Genomic DNA, 20,753 nt, shown 5'->3' on the forward strand with positions numbered 1-20,753 from the left:
GGAAAGACAACCTTACTGGTGACAGCATGAAAAGTGGTATAAGGGTGTTTGTCAAGGATGTATTCCATTTCTCGCCTGTGCCCTTAACAAAAACACTACGAACGGTGGCTGTCATGATAAAGGCTTGTGTTCTTGCCATGGTGTGGTCTGTGTATCTACTGCCCCATTAGCCCGTTGATGGTGAGAACCTGCTACTCATTTCAGCTACTGGTTTTTCCATGCCACTGACCTCTCCTGCTGCTTACTTGCCATTTCAGATGCTGATCAGTGTGAGGTGGATGATGATGATGATGATGATGATGATGATGAAAGTGACCACTATTCCATCTGGATCCATCTGCAAGATGTAGCAGATCCTGAAAGGAGGCCACTGTGATGGCTGCTCATAAAGCCAGGCTGGATACTTTACAGCCATTTAACTGTTTTCGAGCATTGTGTATGCATCCAGGAATGGGAGGATCACATTACTGCCATGATTAATCAAGGTGCTGATGTATCCATCCCCAAGTAATCAGGAGCACTTATGAGGAAGCCTTTCTCTTGATGGAATGATGAATATCGTTCTGTGATGAGGGACCGGAAGGGGGCTATGCAAGGGTCAATCAGTGCTCTACAGATGAGAATCCTGCAGCCTTTCAGCAGATGAGGAGACTAATTCAAAAGAGTAAGCCAAGGTCTTGGCAAGAGTTACTGAACTCCACCAGTAGATCCACAAGTCAAGTATGAGAGGCCATTAGGATAAGGACTGTCAGTAGCAGCTGTAGGAGAGCAGGGATGCCTCCTAATGTTAGCAGGCTGATTCTAGACAGGACCCAGCTTTTTGTCATTATCATTTAATAAAGGAAAGGTTTGATTTCTGTTCCACCAAAATGGAGGAATACAACCACCCTTTCTCCCTTTCGGAATTGGATTCTGGATCCTCAGTAGCTTGTGGTACTGCGCTCGGTCATGACTTGACAAGCTATAGCTTGTTGAAACATTTGAACATGTAGCCGAAGGAGGTCCTCCAAATCTGCAATGAAATCGGGAGCACTTCTCCACTCATGGAAAGAATCTATTTTAATCGTGATTTTTTAAAACTATGGAAGGATTGACTAACCTCAGTAGTTTTAGAGTCAATCTAACTAGTTGTGTAGGAAAGATACTGGAATGTATGGTGAGTTGGCACCAAGTGTGGGTTTCCAAAACCAGATCACTACTAAATCACTCCCATAGCAGTTTCAGGAAGTATCCCTACACACTTAATAATCTGAACCTGCTAGAAGCAGTGATTAAGCAAGATTTCCTACCTAAGCAACACCTTGTCAGTGTGTTCTTAGATTTATAAATGACTGTGATATTGCCTTGATGCATAGTATTTTGTTGCAGGTTGGGTTTCTGTAGGAGTTTCCCCATTTTTATACAGTTCTTCTCAGAAAAGTATTTCCAATACATGGTTGTGAATGTCCAGTCTTACCATTTGAAGTGGATGAATGGCATCACTCAAGGGAGTGTAATTAGTGGAATAGCATTTGCCATTGCAATAAACAGTATTATGTCTAAGGGAAGACATCTGTACATCCTTGTTTGTGAATGACTTTTTCATATTCACTGCTCTCCAACTTTGCAACAGCTACTAGGCAATTTCATTTGATGATCAGATGATAGGAGGAATGGGCAAACACCACAGGTTTCAAATTCTCTTTACAGAAAACTGTGTGTGTTGACTGTAATCATTCCCACTCTACTGTTAATTTACCTGGCCTAAAAGAAGAGGACACAATTCTCACATTTAGTAAATGGTGAAATATGTGGGTCTCACTTTAGATGAGAGGATAATGTGGCTGCCACACCTTGCAGAAATGAAGATGATTCAATGCTTCAAACGTTTTCAGATGACAGGTCTGGGGGAGCTGACAGTTTTATAAAGCCTTCATGCAAACCTGGCTTGAATATGGATGCCATATTTATGAATCGTCAAAGCTGTCATACCTGAAAATACTAGATAGAGTTCGCCGTAAGGAAAGTCCATCCCCTTATCTCTGCATGAATAGAAACTAATTGAATCAATGAAAAACAGCATTGAAGAAACCCAGACTAATACCTACCAAACAGAGGCAGCTTAACTCCAGATCGGTGACGGTAACTACAAGTTCACAACAAAATCTCAGGTGTTCGGGATTCTATCTGTGTTCATGAAAGAGGTTTTTAATTTAATTAATTCTGACTTATTGCCCTCAAACAAAATGAATGGCTATTAAGGCCTGTAGCAGTACTGGAAACTGTTACCAATGTGGATTCACTTTTGTACTCACGTGTTACAATTCTTCAGTAGCAAAGCAACCAGAATTAATGTTCAACCCAAATATGTTCCGTGACCTAAACATTTACTGACACAGCTATTAGAGAGTTACTACATCCAGGTATTCAGTGGTCTTCTTTAAAAGAAGAGCTTGCCGTAATGTTCTGTAACTTTTATGTAACGTACCATGTAATTGGTAACTTACCAGAAATTTCACATGCAGTTAAGTTTCAAATAACTCAATGTAAGAAACTAAATTTCTACAAATGATAACAAACTTAAGTCGCTTTACTTTTATAGTAAAATAACTGAAAGAACAGACAAATTTCTGTAGAGCAGCTCCACATATAACTAGCCTGTGAGACAGCTACCAAGTAACTCTGTCACTCATTAAGAAGAAGCTCAAAGCCACACTCTTAAGTGTGGGAAATGCTTAATTCTCATTGACTGATAAACTGAATGGCTGATAAGAATTGCTCCTGTTGTCAAACACTAAGGGTATTCCAGAATGAGATTTTCACTCTGCAGCGAAATGGGCTTAGTTTCACCAAGTGTTTTCCTCAACCCAACTAGGATTACAGAAATTAAAGATGAAAAAAATCTAAATTTACAACATCAAAGCTAAACAGAAACACAAAAAATCAAAATTATCCCCAGAAATAAGCTGCAGTCATTGAAACTTTGAGTGTGACAGGGACGTCTGTCCTTTCTACCATGACAGGCTGCACAAGTAGCACCTGCAAGGTTCATTGGGACATTGCCAATTGACACACGGCTTCCTTGTACATTGCAAAGAGCCATCAATCTGTTGAAGATGTGGCACACAGCAGTCATTAAGACATATTTTACTGAAGTATGTTTTATATGATGACCTCAGGGCAGACCTCTCTCTCTCATGGGATCTACCCTCTTATTTTAACAGATACTGAGGCTGGGCAATGGAGATAAATGCTGGCGACTTTTTTTTTTTTTTTAAATAGGTTTTTTGTGATACCAGGACTCTCTCTCTCAAAATATTGGGTGTGAGATTTTAGCGTGTTGCGGAGTGGTGTGGTCACCCATTATTTCTAGATAGCACCAAGCAACAATAGTCTAAGTGTGTTTCACTGTATCAATACTGATATTTTATCCTTGATTTTGTCTACTTATTCTGCTGTATTTTTTCTGGTACCATGTTTTTCTCTATTTCATTTGTGTGTGCTGATGACCTCAATGTTGAATACCCTAAATAATAATAATAATTTACATGCAACTTCAGTTTTACCAGCGCTGAAGTGTGCAAAAGTTCTCTTTGTGTGTTGTGAATTGAGTTGCCACTTTATCCCTATGCCTAGAAGATCCATATATTTCAATGTGTAATTCTAGAATTTCTCCTGTGCACATAGAATTAGTGAGTTCCAGTTCTGGGAAAAACCTTTCAACTTTCTCCTACTTGAAACAGGAAGAACTATGAAACCAAGCACCTGTAAAAATGTTACATTGTCAGTAGGGAATATATTGTTAGTAGCACAAGAAACATACTAAATTCTTCTTTACATCAATATAAGAGTATAGGTGTAATGACCCACGTAAGGTTCCACACATGTGATCCAGATGTGCAGCTGTACCACACTCCACAGAAGTCACAAGATGCTAGCACCAGCCAAGGCCTCTACTCTCAGATGAACGTGCAGCCCCTTGTAGGGCACTCGACTGACCGGCCATTGACTTAGACACAGCCAGCCTCGCTCTGTCATAAGTTGACATTCAGCCTATGTTTCTCGAACTAGTAGTGCAGCCACTCCATGGCAAGTGTTTTCCTGTTCCAGTATTCGTGAAGTGATAATGTTGTTTGTTGTTTTTCTGTGTGTTCTTGTAGTTGGAACACGTTGGTGGCGAGTAGGGTCGTTCACTTGTTTCATTGTGTGGTTGCTTTTCACATTTGGTTGTGACATTGAAGCTCTGCTTCAAACATTGTTGCAACAACAGACAGAACTGTCATGTGACAAGCTATGCTGGTGTTGCTCTCTCCCTCCTTGTTTCTGGCTGTTTCCTCCATTTCTGCCATCTGACGAGGTGGCTGAAGATTGGGAAGTGTACAGATACTGCCTAAAGCAATATTTTCACGTCTTCCACTTTACAGGTACGAAAGTATGTCATGCGCTGTTTTTGTCATGGATTTCTTCCACCTTGTACCAGGTGGTGAGGTAGTTCACCCCATTGCAGGAACCTTCATCGTTGTCTTTTGACAACTTGTGCTGTTTGTTGTCTTCCTGTTATTGCCACCACATGCATCTTTTGGCCGCCAGTGTTGAATTCAACCAGTGGATGAAACAGCCCCATCACTCGTATTGTGCCTGGGCCACGACTCTCCAAGGCCTTAGTCACTTTGCGATTTGGCCACATCCAAATCAAAAGAGTCGTTTTGTGGATGTCATGCTTCACAATGCTCTAATTCACTCTGCCCTAGATAATAAAGTCCGGCAATGGGCCCTGCAATCAGGAAACCCTTTCCTTGATGAGGTGTTGTTCATTGCACAGTTGTATGAGGTCTCACATGCCACTGGTCGGCAGCTGGAAGCGTGGTGTGATGTCATGTCAGTGCAGAGTGGACTGGCTGCACCTGCTGCATCCATGAAGGACAACACAGTGGTGGTGCAACTGGCCGACCTGGTGGCTTCTGTGCAACACACAAAGTGCATTCCAGCTGCTGCTCCTTGTTGCCATCATGTGCATCTTGTTACTCTGTGTGAAAGATCAGTGTCTCCAGTGTTGATTTGTCTGTCATTAGTGTTGCAAAACGCCACATTGCAGTAGTCTGCCACCCAAGGGCACAGAATGCAGTATCAGGGAACGTGGTTGTGGATATCCGGAAATTGTCATTGTCAGGGTCGGTTCCCTATCATGAGTCCAACAACTTTTTGTGAAGGTTTTGGTTCTCTTGTGGCAGCTGTGCCCACAGGTGGACCCAGGTGCAGCAGTTTCCCTACTTCATACCCCAACATACTTAGACCTTGCCTCTCCTCCCCTGTCGCTGGTAAATGGGCACATACTGGGGATACAGTAAACAGCAGATCCTGTTGTTCGGTCAAGTCACAGCTGGCATTACCTATAGATCAGTAAGTTGCCCTATTACTTTATTGTCATTCTCAAAGTTTGTTCAGCAAACCTTTTCAGGTTTCAAATTTTGAGACATTGGAAAAAGCTGACAGAACTCGAGTCATTTGCAACTCACTCACATACTTCAAGGAACAAATTTTTATGCATCAGAGTAGTGACTTACAAAATGTGCCAGAAAAATGAATAAATAGTTTATGACTCTGTACAACATGCTTATCAAGAGTGTGTGGAGAGCCAGAAATCTACTGCACTATATCTCTGTAAGCAAAGTTCTGAGACTTTTATTCCCTGTGTATGTGTAGAGATAGCTGAGTGCCCATTGTTACCTGGGTATGTATTTATTCCAATCTTCTTAGTCCATCTCCTCCTTCCCCCTGTCTCTTCTGTCAGTCTCCTCCTGCTCCCTCGTGGTGGTGCTTCTCACCCCACAATATTTCTTTCCAGATCATAACTAATATGTCTACCAAATTTGGTTGAAATCATTCCAGGTTGAGGATGAGGTTTTACCTATTGCTTTGCCCACGTGTACATGTCAAAAGTGTTTCATTTATATTTGACATATTTCACACGTTTGTACACACAGAGGTATTTTGTTTGTACCTCTAACATATTTTTAACTGCAGTTTCATTTTCTTGCTGTTCAATGTTTATAATACAACTCCTGAACTATGTTTCACACAGTGGTATAATTTGCTGGTATGTTTGTTGGTATCTGTGAACACTGTCTGCAAAAGGTGTTACAAATACCGTTAGTAGGAAAGGCGTAACGAATTAAAATGTCATGCTTCATGCGAAAACAGATAGTGTAGTCAGCAATAAACTTTTGTTCTTTCAACACTTTCGTGGGGGTTGCCAGTGGAAAAAGTTTTGTAAAGGTTTGATATTATCTGTAAAGTTTGTTGCAAGCCAGTAAGTGCTCTCATTCCCAAATAGTGGATGGGTAAAGATTGGCGTTTGCAGGTTGCGAGCTACACTTCTTTTTGACCCCAACCTCTTTGATATGTAAATGTATATAAGGTAGCCTGTGTGTTAATTCAGGATATAAGCTATCTCCATTCCAAATTTCATCCAAATCCATCCAGTTGCTTCAGTGTGAAGGACTAAACACACACACACACACACACACACACACACACACACACACACACAAAACATTGTAGACTGTTCAACAAGTACTGAAAAAAGTAATTTTTGTGCTAACTGTTCATATTCTGTTTACTCCTTGTAGCAATTTTAAATTTGTCTATTTTAATACATGGAGTACTTCACAGCATTCAAGCATGTTATATTTTTCACTTTCAGGTACTTTCAAACACACCCAGACATTATGCAGACCTCTTGTGGCTGAGCTGGCACCACCTGAATTCCACTCAGAAATGTATGGGAAAATGAGTGCAATGTCTGGAATTGGATTTATGGTTGGACCTGCTATTGGAGGACATCTAGCTGAATTAGATGGAGGAATGTTTCTTGCTTTTCAGTTGGCAGCATTGTTGTTCTTACTTAATACAGGTAAATAATCTTCTGTTCATCCAATAAAATCCTTGACCTATTAGATTTAGTGCAAAAAAAGTCTGGAAATAGTAACAAATCAATAATACTGTTACAGCAAACATCTAAATGATGCAAGCATTCTGATACAATGAATGGAAAGTGAGGCCAGTAAAACTGATGATCTCTTCAGTGTGATCCACACATTTCGGAGTACATACGTTTCAGGCAGCCAAATAATAAATAGTGTTCACATATTTAATTTTCAGCACCTGAAAGTAGAAATGTACTTAATTTTGTCATGTGCTCCAACGTGGACCAAATGAGGTGTAAACAACAATGCTCAAAAACAGATTGTAGTGTTCAGCATCTTCTGCTACACACTGCTTTCTGCATGTAGTGACCACCCACACGCCATTGTTTGTATTCCATCCATCATGTCCAAGTATGGTTATTCTGAGTCAGACCAAGAGGGGGATATGTGGTTTTATATATCCCCCCCTCTCCTTGCCACAGTTCTGATAGCACGTGAAACTTTCCTCACATTCCATGTATACTGTTTCTTCCACTTTTAGTTCTTTTAAACAGTTAATTTCTGGGTCCAGAACATTCTCCATTAATTATTGACACACAGGGCATTTAGCTCCAAAATCAGAAAATTTGCATGTGTGCTTTTCTGCCTCTCTTGTCCTGCAGTCATCTCTTCATGATTTTACCGCAGCTGGGAAATTGGACAAAATAAATATTTTTTTATACACTAATGCCAGGAAATCTCACTGCTTGTGCAAGTACTGTGCCTCCTTTGTTGTGAGGAAATTCTTACAAATGCAAGCCATCACTCACATTTATTTGAAATCAAAATATGGTACAAATATAAAACAACAGTATGGCTTCCCAAAGAGTTTGGATATAGTCAGAGGTAGTACATTTTTCATGGGTTATTTTATTTATGTCAATGCACCTAAAACTTGTATCTTAAGATTTCTGATGTTTAAATTATTGATTATACTTTATGTTCTATTTTATGCTACTTTCTTGCAAATATTGAGTGAAATGTATGTGGTGTACAAAAATTTCCAGCTTTCCTATTAAATCCAAAGTACGCAGTTTCCGGAAGTTATAGAATACCTTAAGATCCTCTGTTTGTGGATGAGTATCCAGTGTTTTTGTGTTTATATGACTGACTTTATGAAGAAAATTATCTTCTTAGCTCAAAACAGAAAAAATAGCATTAATATGTAGATTTGTGCATAGAAAATCGCAACAGGCACAAAAAGGCTTCACAAAACAATTGCGTGTAGTAAACTAAATCCCTTTGAACAAAGAGATCAGTGAGAACAAACTACACATCACTAGCTGGGATACCCGGCTTCACTTGGGGACTTCATACGAGATTGTGCACTGGTAGTTGGAATAAAAGGATAAACTTCAAAGTATAAGAGGTAAAAAATTTTATGGAAGACAGTTATATCTATTTAAATACTTGTTTATAAACAACTGTTTTAATCTTATTATCCAGGGTATATATGTAAAAATCCTTCAGATTTCGTACTTCAGAGCAAGCTACGTATAGAGAAGCAGGAGTCTTTGAGGTTTATGTTGCAATGTTTTAAAATTTGGCTTTGTGTTTTGTTTATTATAAGACTGTAGACTGATTTGAATGGAAATTACAGTCTTCTAAATTGGAATGGCAGTTCAGTAGAGATCAGAGGTATTCGGGAGATAATGTGTGTCTTCGTACTTTAAAGTCATAAGTTCGGCTTCGATGATGATATTAGACAGCTGTTTGGTGATCATCCTTCTTCCATTACATTGTTTTGTGGGTTGAGATTTCTGAGTAGTGTGATCAGAAATCCAATTTTAAGTTATTGTAATGGCATTCCTGGTACTTGCAAAGAGCTTAGAAATTCTGTAGGGAAGTTCACACTTTATTCAATGTTCACCATTGTGCCGATCGACTTGTATATACTCTCTCCACCAGGAATTTTCTTTTGGATATTGAATTTGACCTTTTGACAATATTACTTTGGTGATTCTTCAGTTTTTCCCAGCGCATTTGTTGCTCGAACAGTCCACGGGTATATTGCCGGTTCATAGTGTCCAACAGGCACAATATTTCAGCAATCAGACATGTCCCCATCGTCAGGAGCGCTGACGAACTGAGCTCTTGAGGGCAGGCGGCCGATTTAAATCCCCTCCCCCCGCAGGCTGCTCTCTTCGCCGTCCGCTCGCTGGCGGTCGCGAAGACATGGGCATCGGAACATGTCGTAGCGTCGATGTGCTTGCTACACCCGCCCTGATCGCCAGTTCGTACTTCTTGCTGAGAGTCTTCTTAATTACATTCAGTGCCGGGTCCCAAGCCTTGCTGAGAGTGTAGCTGCAATCTCAGTTAAGATCTTTCCTGGTGTGAATTTCGATAGCCTCCCTATATTTAGAGGTCTGAGCCAGGATCTTGGTACGCTCATAATCCTTATCATGTTTCTTGGACAAACAGTGCTCTGCTACCACCGACTTATTTGGATATTTCAGTTGAGTGTGCCTTTGATGTTCTCGGCAATGATCTTCGATGGTGCGTACTGTTTGTCCGATATAAGTCTTCCCACACTCACAGGGAATTTGGTATATGCCAGCCTTCCTCAAACTGAGGTCATCTTTCACACCTCCCAATAATGCCCGTGTTTTATTGGGCGGGCAGAAGACGGTTTTAACTCGGTGTTTCTTTAAAACACGGGCGGTTTTCCCCGATAGTGCACCGTTGTACAGAATAAAGGTAGTGGCTACCTCTTCTACCGTGACTTCATCCGTCTCCACAGGTTGTGCTGTGATGGTGGGACGGAGAGCGCGTCTAATCTGTCATTCCTTGTATCCTTTTTTTCGGAACATGGTTTTGAGGTGTTCCAATACCTGAGGCAGATTCTCTGCGCCTGAGATGCTGCGCGCCCTGTGTACTAGTGTTTTTAGTACTCCATTCCTGTGAGAAGGGTGGTGGCAGCTGTCTGCATGCAGGTACAGGTCAGTGTGCGTTTTCTTCAGCACACCGTGGCTCAGGGTACCATCAGCTCTTCTCTTGACCATGACGTCTAGGAATGGTAATATTCCTACTGCTTCGGTCTCCATAGTGAATTTTTGTTTGGATGTATGGAGTTTAGGTGTGTAAGGAAATCCAGGAGCTTGTCCCTACCATGGGGCCAGATGACGAACTTATCGACATAACGGAAGAAACAAGTAGGTTTCCAATTGGATGATGCCAGGGCTTCCCACTCGAAGTGCTCCATGTACAAATTCGCGACCACTGCCGAGAGTGGGCTGCCCACTGTGACTCCATCCGTTTGCTCATAGTATTCCCCATTAAACAGAAAATACGTTGAGGTCAAGACATGCCTAAAGAATTTGGTGGTCTTCTCGTCAAATTTCTTCCCAATAAGCTCGACTGACTCTCGTAGAGGCACCCTGGTGAATAGTGAAACCGTGTCGAAGCTCACTAGAATATCAGTGCCTTTCAGTCTGAAGTTGACATTTCACGAAATGTACGGAATTACGGATATGGTGAGGGCATTTACATACATGGGGGCTAAGTAATTCAGCCAGATATTTTGCCAGCAAGTAAGTAGGTGCCCTAACTTTGCTGACAATCGGGTGCATAGGTACCCCCTCTTGAGGACCTTAGGGAGTCCATAGTCAGCTTTGATCTTCCTATAGGAGTCATCATCTAGCAGGTGCTGCATCTTCTCAATGTAGTACTTGTAGGAAAGAACAACAGTGGCATTACATTTGTCAGCAGGTAAGATAACAATCTCAGAGCACTCTCTTAGGTCCCGAATGGCCGCCCTCTCTCTACTGGTAATGTTAGTATTAGTAGGTTTAGTTCTAGTCAGAGCCCGTCGGGTTTCCCGACGCACTTCTTCTGCTGCTTCAGGTGGTAATCGCGCTGCAACCTGTTCCACTGCACTGACGATGTCTGCGACCGTAAAGGGAGAACAAGACCAGGGCTCTACTCAAGGACACGGATCTACCAGGGGGGACATCAAGAAATTGTTACCTCGAGGACCTCTACCACCAAGACTTTATGCACTCCCTAAGGTCCTCAAAGAGGGGGTACCTATGCGCCCAATTGTCAGCAACATTAGGGCACCTACTTGCTTGCTGGCAAAATATCTGGCTGAATTACTTAGCCCCTATGTACGTAAATGCCCTCACCATATCCGTAATTCCGTGCATTTCGTGAAACATCTCGACAACTTCAGACTGAAAGACACTGATATCCTAGTGAGCTTCGATACGGTTTTACTATTCACCAGGGTGCCTCTACGAGAGTCAGTCGAGCTTATTGGGCAGAAATTTGACGAGAAGACCACCGAACTCTTTAGGCATGTCTTGACCTCAATGTATTTTCTGTTTAATGGGGAATACTGTGAGCAAACAATTAGTCACAGTGGGCATCCCACTCTCGTCGGTGGTCGCGAATTTGTACATGGAGCACTTAGAGTGGGAAGCCCTGGCGTCATCCAATTGGAAACCTACTTGTTTCTTCCATTATGTCGATGACAAGTTCGTCATCTGGCCTCATGGTATGGACAAGCTCCTGGATTTCCTTACACACCTAAACTCCATACATCCAAAGATCAAATTCACTATGGAGACCGAAGCAGTAGGAAGATTACCATTCCTGGACATCATGGTCAAGAGAAGAGCTGATGGTACCCTGAGCCACGGTGTGTACAGGAAGAAAACGCACACTGACCTGTACCTGCATGCAGACAGCTGCCACCACCCTTCTCAGAGGAATGGAGTACTAAAAACACTAGTACACAGGGCGCGCAGCATCTCAGGCGCAGAGAATCTGCCCCAGGAATTGGAACACCTCGAAACCGTGTTCCGAAAAAACAGGTACAAGGAGTGGCAGATCAGACGCGCTCTCCGTCCCACCACCACAGCACAACCTGTCGAGACGGATGAAGTCACGGAATAAGAGGTAGCCACTACCTTTATTCCGTACAATGGTGCACTATCGGAGAAAATCAGCCATATATTAAAGAAACACCAAGTTAAAACCGTCTTCTGCCCGCCCAATAAAACACGGGCATTATTGGGAAGTGTGAAAGATGACCTTGGTTTGAGGAAGGCCGGCATATACCAAATTCCCTGTGAGCGTGGGAAGACTTATATCGGTCAAACAGTACGCACCATTGAAGATCGTTGCCGAGAACATCAAAGGCACACTCCACTGAAATATCCAAATAAGTCGACGGTAGCAGAGCACTGTTTGTCCGAAAAACACGAGATGGATTATAAACATACCAAGATCCTGGCTCAGACCTCTAAATATTGGGACAGCGTTATGAGGGAGGCTATCGAAATTCGCACCTAGGAAGATTTTATCAACCGAGGTTGTAACTACATTCTCAGCAAGGCTAGGGACCCGGCATTGAATGTAATTAGGAAGACTCTCAGCAAGAAGTACAAACTGGCGACCAGGGCGGACGTAGCAAGCACATCGACGCTATGACAGATTCCGATGCCCATGTCTTCGCGTCCAGTGGCGCGCGGGTGTGGATGACGAAGAGAGCGACCCGCAGGGGAGGGGATTTAAATCGGCCCTCCGCCATCAGGACTCAGTTCATCAGCGCATCTGACGATGGGGACATGTCTGATCGCCGAAATATTGTGCCCGTTGGACGCCAAGAACCGGCAGTATACTGTTCGAGCAATATTACTTTTAGTTCCAAAATTATCCTTTCAAACAGCCAGTCTGGACTGGTATATTGCGAACAATGTTGGGATAAATTTGGTCGATTAGTTGGTTTTCAGCAGTGGCTATGTTGCAGAAATCACTGTTGAGTTTGAGGCTGGTCATCTGCTCAGTAGGATATGTCTTTTTAAAAGTTGAGCAAAATCTGCTGTTACGTCTTTCAATAGTTCAGCTCCCATATTTTGATAGTCACAGTGTTTGTATGTGTGGCCAGAGATGTGATTTTTAAAAAATGCATTGATCTTGTCTGCTTGTGTTGACTTTGGGATAACTGGAAGTGCTCATCAAAAATCTCCTGAGAGTATGAATAGAACTCCTCCCATCACATCAGAGTTTCCTTGCAAGTCTTGTAAAGTTCTATCCATGGCTTTCAGTGATTTTTTTGTTTTAATGAGCAATTGTGCATTCGGCCCAGAAGATAATTTTGAACTGCTTTAGAAGTTCACCCCATCCAGATGCTCTTGAGTTTTTACATACTGGAAATTGTTCTTCGGTTGTATTCAATGTTAGCTATAGGGGAGAATGGGCAGTTCGTCCTCCTTCCATAAGTATGGCTGCAATGCCAGATGGTGCTTGTGCAAGTGTGATGTGTTGTTGAGCACATATTTCTGCCAGCAATAGATTATTAGAACTGTTTTCCTAGTGGTCCCTGGTGTGTCCAGGTAAAAAATTCCCCAGTGTTGTTTTTGATGCGGTCCATGGTAACATTGTAAATTTCCTTTCAGTTGTCATTGAGGAGTGGTTTGTTGTCAGCAGTGTATTGAAGTAGTTTGTTGATGTTGTAGCTTTTTTCCCTTGTGATTCCGAAGTTAAGCACACTGATAACATCTTTTCATGGTGCTATCATCGCAAGTTGTACTAAGGTCTGGTTGTTTATTGTTAATCTTTTATCTTCTTAGCAAATGAATGATTCATTGAAGATGTCTTTGGATTCGGTGATCAGCTCAGGATAGCTTGTCGGATTTGGTACAATATATCATAACTCATACTCTCTTTGAGGGAGTCCCATAGCTGTTTAGGAATTAAATGGGTGTCATGTTATAATTCTGCCAAATAACTCTCATTTGTTCAGCAAAGGCTGTGACTGAGGCTTCTTGTAGTGTTAATTCCCAGTGGTTGTCATTTTCATAAGAGTGTGAGGGGGACGAGATCTCTTCTGAACAGCAAGTACCAAGGCATCCCAGATACGTTCAGTAATGTTCATGTCTGAGGAGTTCAGTGACCAGCAGAAGTATTTAAACTCAGTGGAGTGTTGCTGGAGCTTCTCTATAGCAAATCTGGACATGGGGGGAGGGGGGGGGGGTGTTGCATGGTCCTGTTGGAAATGCAGAAGTTTCCGAAGACCATCGCACAATGGACATGAATGGATGCAGGTGATCAGACAGGATGTTTACATATGTGTCACCTGCCAGACTTGTATCTAGACGTATCAGTGGTCTGTCATCACTCCACCTGCACACATCCCACGCCATTACAGAGCCTCCACCAGTTTGAACAGTCCTCTGCTGACATGCAGGGTCCATGGATTCATGACGATGTTTCCGTACCTGTACATGTCCATTCGCTCAATACAATTTGAAACGAGACTCGTCTGACCAGGCAACATGTTTCCAGTCATCAACAGTCCAATGTCAGTGTTGACAGGCCCATGTGAGGTGTAAAGCTTTGTGCCGTGCAGCCTTCAAGAGTACAGAAGTGGGCCGTCAGCTCTGAAAGCCCATATCGATGATGTTTCATTGAATGGTTCACACGCTGACACTTGTTGATGGCCCAGCATTGAAATCTGCAACAATTTGTGGAAGGATTGCACTTATGTCACGTTGAACGATTGTCTTCAGTTGTCATTGGTCCTGTTCCTGCAGGATCTTTTTCCGGCCGCAGCGATGTCAGAGATTTGATGTTTTGCCGAATTCCTGATATTCACAGTACACTTATTAAATGGTTATACAGGAAAATCCCCACATCGTTGCTACTTCGGATATGCTGTGTACCATCGCTCGTACACCGACTATAACACCACGTTCAAAATCACTTAAATCTTGATAATCTGCCATTTCAGCAGCAGTAACCAATCTAGCTACTATGTCACACTCTTCTCGTCTTTTATAGGCATTGCTGACCGCATCACCTTACTCTGCCTGTTTATGTATCTATGTATTTGAATATGCATGCCTATACCAGTTTAAATTTGGAGTATGAATTAAAATCCATGGAGAAGAAATAAAAACTTTCAGGTTTGCTGACAACGTTGTAATTCTGTCAGTCATCAAAGGACCTGGAAGAGCAGTTTAACAGAATGGACAAGCCTTGCAAGGAGGATATAAGATGAACATCAAGAAAAGCAAAACGAGGATAATAGAATGCATATGAATTAAATCAGGTGACAATGAGGAACTAGATTAGGAAATGAGACTACTTAAAGTATTAGATGAGTGTTGCTGTTTGGGAAGCAAAATAACTGATGATGGTCAAAGTAGAGGATATAAAATATAGACTGGCAGTGACAAGGAAAGCGTTGCTGAAGAGGAGAAATTTTTAACATTGAATACAGATTTGTGTCATGAAGTACTTTCTGGAAGTATTTGTATGGAGTGTAGCCACATATGGAGTGGAAACATGGATGATAAATAGTTTAAACAAGATAAGAATATAAGCTTCCTGGAGTGGGGGATAAAAACATGTTCTTTTATGAAATCCCACAGTTAAATCTCTAAGTGTGAGGCCTGGAGACTTGTGAGGCCACCAGTCATGAATTTCATCTTTTGCTCCTCCTCGAATGCTGTCATTCGGGTAACATAGGACATGCTTAGAGAAATTCTCTAAGCATATCCAGGGTTACCTGAATGATAAGATTCAGAATGATAAGATTTCAGATTGGGAGAGGAGTAGAAGGTGAACTTGATCACCAGTGGCCTCACAGGTCTCCAGACCTCACACCTTGTGTAACACATGGTGCTCTCATTGAGTGCATAAAAATTTGAACTTTTGTCTTTCCAGGAATGTTGGACTTGCGTTCTTATCTTTTGTAGTTTTGAAGCAATAAATGTTTGAAATCTGTCCCTCCTTTTTGAATAGCCTTGTATTAGCAACTGTTCTAACTGCTATCTTTTGAGGCCTAAGTACACTCCAATTTTAGTTGCATATTGTAAATGCAAGTGAATTAGTCCATGGGGCACTTGTTTAAGGACAGGAGAATCTATTGTATTTGAAATATGCTTTAATAAGTAAACATTGCAGCTAATATTTTTACAGATGTAGCGCATATGCTCTTCCATGTAAGATGTTCTTCGATCGCAGTGACTAAAAACTTATTTTTATTGGATGTTTCGACTATAGACAATGATTCAGTATGAGGTTGGTTATATTTCAACAAGAATTTCAATACAACAGTCTTTTCCTTGTTTATAGTAAATTTATTCACTGTTAGATGTTCTGTGATCAGTTCAGAATTCTCTTTATTGCTTTGTAATGCTAGCTGATCAGTGCGGCCCCAGCTAATAAAGTAATGATGTTTAAGCATCATGGACAAATTCAGTGTGTGTTGCCCACTCCAAAATCCTTAAGACACTACCAAGTTATCATGTTAGGAGCAACGGTGCTTGAATTATTTAGAAAATAATTTCTGGGCTTATTAGTGTGTGTTTTTTGTGTACTTTTGCCTGTGACTAGTTTTGTGTAAATACTGTGTGGCAGTACACATCATCTGTTACTACATTGTATTCTGCCAGAAGACAAAAAGACTGAACTTGTGTGCAGACTTATAAAATGCTATGCAAAAATGTTTTGAGCAGTGTAAGGAATGCGTACAGGTGTGTGTATCCAAATATATCCTACATTAAAGGGACAATCGCTAATTATGAACATGTTTTAGTACATTTGCAAATCTGGATCTCAAGTATAATTTCTTCTGAACCATATCTCTTGCTTGGACTTTCCTAATGGAGTACAATGACATACATAAAGTATAGATTTTCATATTTCCTGTCACAGTGTAAGGTCACAGTTAAAGCCAGGAAAACAGTCACAATAATATAACATGACAAATAGTCTCTTAGTAATGCTAGCAACATATGCGTGTGTGTCTAGGTATTGTATTGACCTATTACTCCTCTTGCAATTATTTAAGGCCTAAAGGTAATTGCTCACCTAATAGGAGAGTTGAAAGGCAATTTAGACAACTCAACACCTCTATTATTAAGCAAGTTGTTAAATTTCACCAGAGCTTAGCATTATCTTCAGTACTGCTCTCTTTGGGTCCAGGGGATCGAGAATTAGATTCAACACCGGCCATCACATAAGGATGCTCAGAGATGGGCTAAAATAATTGCATTACTATGATGGCTGCCAACAACAATGTGTTTCATTAATTCACTCTTTACGTGGCAAATATCAACTATTAACATCCAGGCAGTAACTATCTATCGAAATTTTCCTCACTGCAGTCCAGTCTCCAAAAAAATGCGCACTCTCATCCCTTCCATATGTTGTGTGTAAAGGCATTTCATACATACTATGCAGCTATTTGTTAGATAATTTTTGTTGTCTGTGATTGTTTAAACTTAAACTGAAATTCTATATTTGTGCTTTTTTCCAGGCATAGTATACAAATACCTGTGGACTGCAGAAAAATCTAATTCTGCACCAGTGTTGGAGACACAAGTTAAGCCTACAAAAACTGGAGTGTTAAAAATAGTAGCAGAACTTACAGAAGTAGATTGGTCTTTTTACTGGGATTTATTTATTATAAAATTTCTTTTATCTTTTGCACAAAAAGTATTCTACTCCAATTATTCTAGCACTGTACAAGAAAAATTTGATCTTACTCCAAAATGGGTAGGGTATACCATATCATTTCAAGGTATGATTGGTGCCATTTGTGCATTTTCAGTGAGTTGGATTGAAGGGTTTCTTTTCAGAAACTGGAAAACCAAGTCTCTTGTACTGCTTGGTTTCTTGTTGCTGTCTTTTGCATTTTTTGCTGTAAGTGTTGTAGAGCAGTTAAATATTTTTGTTTTCTTTCTTATACCATTAAGTTTTTCATTTTCTTTGCTACGGATTCTTAGTACGAAAATGATCATAAACAGAACAGATCCCAATAAGAGGGGTTCTGTTACTGGAGCCAGTAACAGCATTTCGTCAATTGCTCGCTTAATTGCTCCACTATGTTCAGGTGCAGTGCTTGAATACTTAGGACCTTCATCTGTACCATTATTATCTGTGGCGAGTTCTTTTTGTGGAGTATTGCTGGCTGCAGCATTTCCACTTAATGTTGTGCCTCAAAAGAAATATAGTTGACGCCGTTATCATTTACGGTGAAGCTTACCTGTTTCACACTCCAGTGTTGCTGTTCGTGTGTGATGGTATTACTGATCAGTAATTAATTGTCAGAATTTGTTAAACCTTGTATTCCACAAAACATGTGATTGACAGGGTGTCAGTTGTGAAATTATTAAAAACACTGACTTCATATGTAGCTAGTGCAGAGAGAGAGTAAGTTAAAGATTGTGTGTGCCAAAGTATCTATATACTGACATGCATTTAAAAATTTTAATCCGGTTGCTGACATTTTATCATTCTCGCTGTGTGCATGAGAGCTACAGATGTCACTGAAGAATATTACTCTAGTTTTGTTTTATTTTAAACATTTTATGTTTGTTACTGATGGTATTCAAGTTCTGTTTATTATTATTGTGCATAAAGTAAATGGATTGGATATAATTTAGAAATCAATTTTTAAAATTTTGTAATCATTTTTATTGTCTTTATCAAATTTCAAAACTAGAAGTACTTTAACACAGGATGAATTGAAGCTTTAATATATTGTTAATTTTGCCAGTACCTTTCTCGAAATGTGGGCTGGTGACAGTTGATAAAATTAGATTTTAAAAAGACCTGCATGTGAAAAACATGGTATTGTCACAATGTTCCTATCAGTATTTATTGTTTTTAATGGCTTGGAAGTGACTGTGATGTGCTAAAGTGATTGTGGCCATATTATTTGATGGAGATATTTGCATTGTTTTACCTTCTGATCAATGTATGTGGCATTTCTGTTTATAACACCATTGATAATTCTTTAATATAAGGTCCAGTATAGATTTTGGACTGCATTTCCAGGGGACCAAAGTTTGGACTGAATTTCCAGGAGACCAAAGAAATAATGCATGTTGTTTATGTAAACTCTGTAATTTCAAAAAGATAGTTCCTGTGACAAGTACTCCATATATGTTCAATATTTTTTATAAGTTAATATACTGAATATACTGTTATTAAAAAATTACAAATACTTATATTATGTTGGCATAAATTATCAAGTCTCCTAACAGCGACACAACTCCCACACTTCCCCAGCTCCATGCCCACTTTTTCAAGGATGCTAACAATCCATTTTGGGGTAATTTGAGACCAAAAATAAAAATTTGTGTTCTGCATGAAGCTAAATATTGAAGTAAATGTATGTGGTAGATTACCTCCTAAGAAAAAATGCAAAATTGTTATGGTACTAAATGGAATATTGCACATCATTGGTGTAATGGAATGAGACAAAGGCTTTAGAAATTGGATAAGCATATAAATTCTCCAATCTGGCTGTGTGTCAAGAATGACTTAGGAGGAAAAATTATTAAGATATTACGTAGACTTGATCATAGAATACTTTCACATGTGCTGGAATTAGGGGAAAAAGCTCAGCAGCAGTTCATGGAGGCAGAAGACTGGCCTCCAGTGCAAGCCAATATGAAAGGGGTTTTATCTGACCGGGGGGGGGGTGGTATGTAAAGTGCGGGTGCCAAGACATCTGTGCTGGGTCTATTGCATTTCTTGATAGATATCAACTGTGTGCCATTAAATATGACAAATGATCCAAAAATTCTTTTCTTTGCAAATGGTAAAGTATTATTATAAAAGATGCAAAATGTAGTACAAATGATGTAGCTAATAGGGTATTCAGCAACTGCAACTTTCAGGCAACAGATTAATGCATATTTGTTACCAAACTTGATCCCTGTGCTTTCTGAGAAGTTATTGTAAAAGTGAAATTGTATTGCCTGAGTGTTGCCTGCGAGTGACATCCACCATTCAAAATTCTTAGGAGTGGAGGGTAGATGGAAGGCTATCTTGGGGGGTATCACTTTCAAGTGCATAAATTGAATGCTGTTATCTTCACTGTAAGAATGATCTCCACTGTCTGACATCAAAACACAATTTGTTTACTTTCCTTACTTTGTCTATTCCCATGTATGGTGTTAGATTATGGGGAAACACTGTTCACTCACCAAGAACATATTTAGCCCAGAAATTGTCGGTCATTGATCTGTTGTCAGTTAGCATCCGTCATATAATCCACTGTGTAGGTGTTTCAGAATTCTAACTCTGCAATCCTTATGCGTACATATTCCATGGGATTTGCTGTTGACCTATTGATTCATTCATTAGGAACTGCAACATTCATTCAGTGAACAGTAGACAGAAAATTATGTCCACCTGCATAACACTTGACTGAACATTGTACAGAAAAGTGTGCTCTCTTCAGCAGGTTTAATTTTCAATAGGCTCCCAGCAGAATTGGAGGAGATGAATGACCAATCCCACGTACATTCTCAAATCAAGTTTAAAGATTTCCCTGTACACTCCTTTTCTGCACAAGAGTTTCTCACTGTTGTTCAAAACTTTTCTCTGTGAAGTGTTATTCGCACTTATACTCTTTTTTTTTGTGTACTATTAGTCTCTGTTTATAGATTTTTAACCATTTTTCTGTAAACTATGCTCTGACTCACTCTGTTACAAAATAGCTTTGGATCACTTGGTAGCTGGTAAATAAATAAATAATAAATTGTAGAACCTCAGAAAAACTAGGTGACTTCCTTGTAAATATTTATTTTATATTTCAGCCTCAGGTCAATAAATGCTCTCATTAACAGTTTGGTCTTGTTACCAGTTTAGTATCCCTCAAACAACAATGAGTTGGATCCAGGTGGCTGGCAACTGCCACTGAGGGCATGCACGAGGCAGTGCACGGCAGAGCCATTGACACAGATGTTTGCCTGCTGCTGGCAATAGGCCTACCCCAGCAGTTCTTTTACATACATAAATTACCTCAGACCTGGGTTTCACCTCACACCATGCTTTAAATTG

At 40.4% G+C, this 20,753-nt stretch overlaps 1 protein-coding gene across 1 annotated transcript in view; it reads left to right on the top strand.

Moving 5' to 3' along the window:
• The window catches only part of LOC126459744 (major facilitator superfamily domain-containing protein 9-like), a 39,871-nt gene extending 20,961 nt beyond the window's left edge, over positions 1–18,910 (top strand). The window contains exons 4-5 of the mRNA XM_050095881.1: positions 6,683–6,892; positions 17,215–18,910. Coding sequence (XP_049951838.1) covers positions 6,683–6,892; positions 17,215–17,915 — 911 coding nt within the window. The 3' untranslated portion in view covers positions 17,916–18,910. The remainder of the gene's footprint in view (positions 1–6,682; positions 6,893–17,214) is intronic.
• Positions 18,911–20,753: the final 1,843 nt, after the last annotated feature.

Source organism: Schistocerca serialis, chromosome 1 (genome assembly GCF_023864345.2).
Source record: "Schistocerca serialis cubense isolate TAMUIC-IGC-003099 chromosome 1, iqSchSeri2.2, whole genome shotgun sequence".
Classification (NCBI taxonomy): domain Eukaryota; kingdom Metazoa; phylum Arthropoda; class Insecta; order Orthoptera; family Acrididae; genus Schistocerca; species Schistocerca serialis.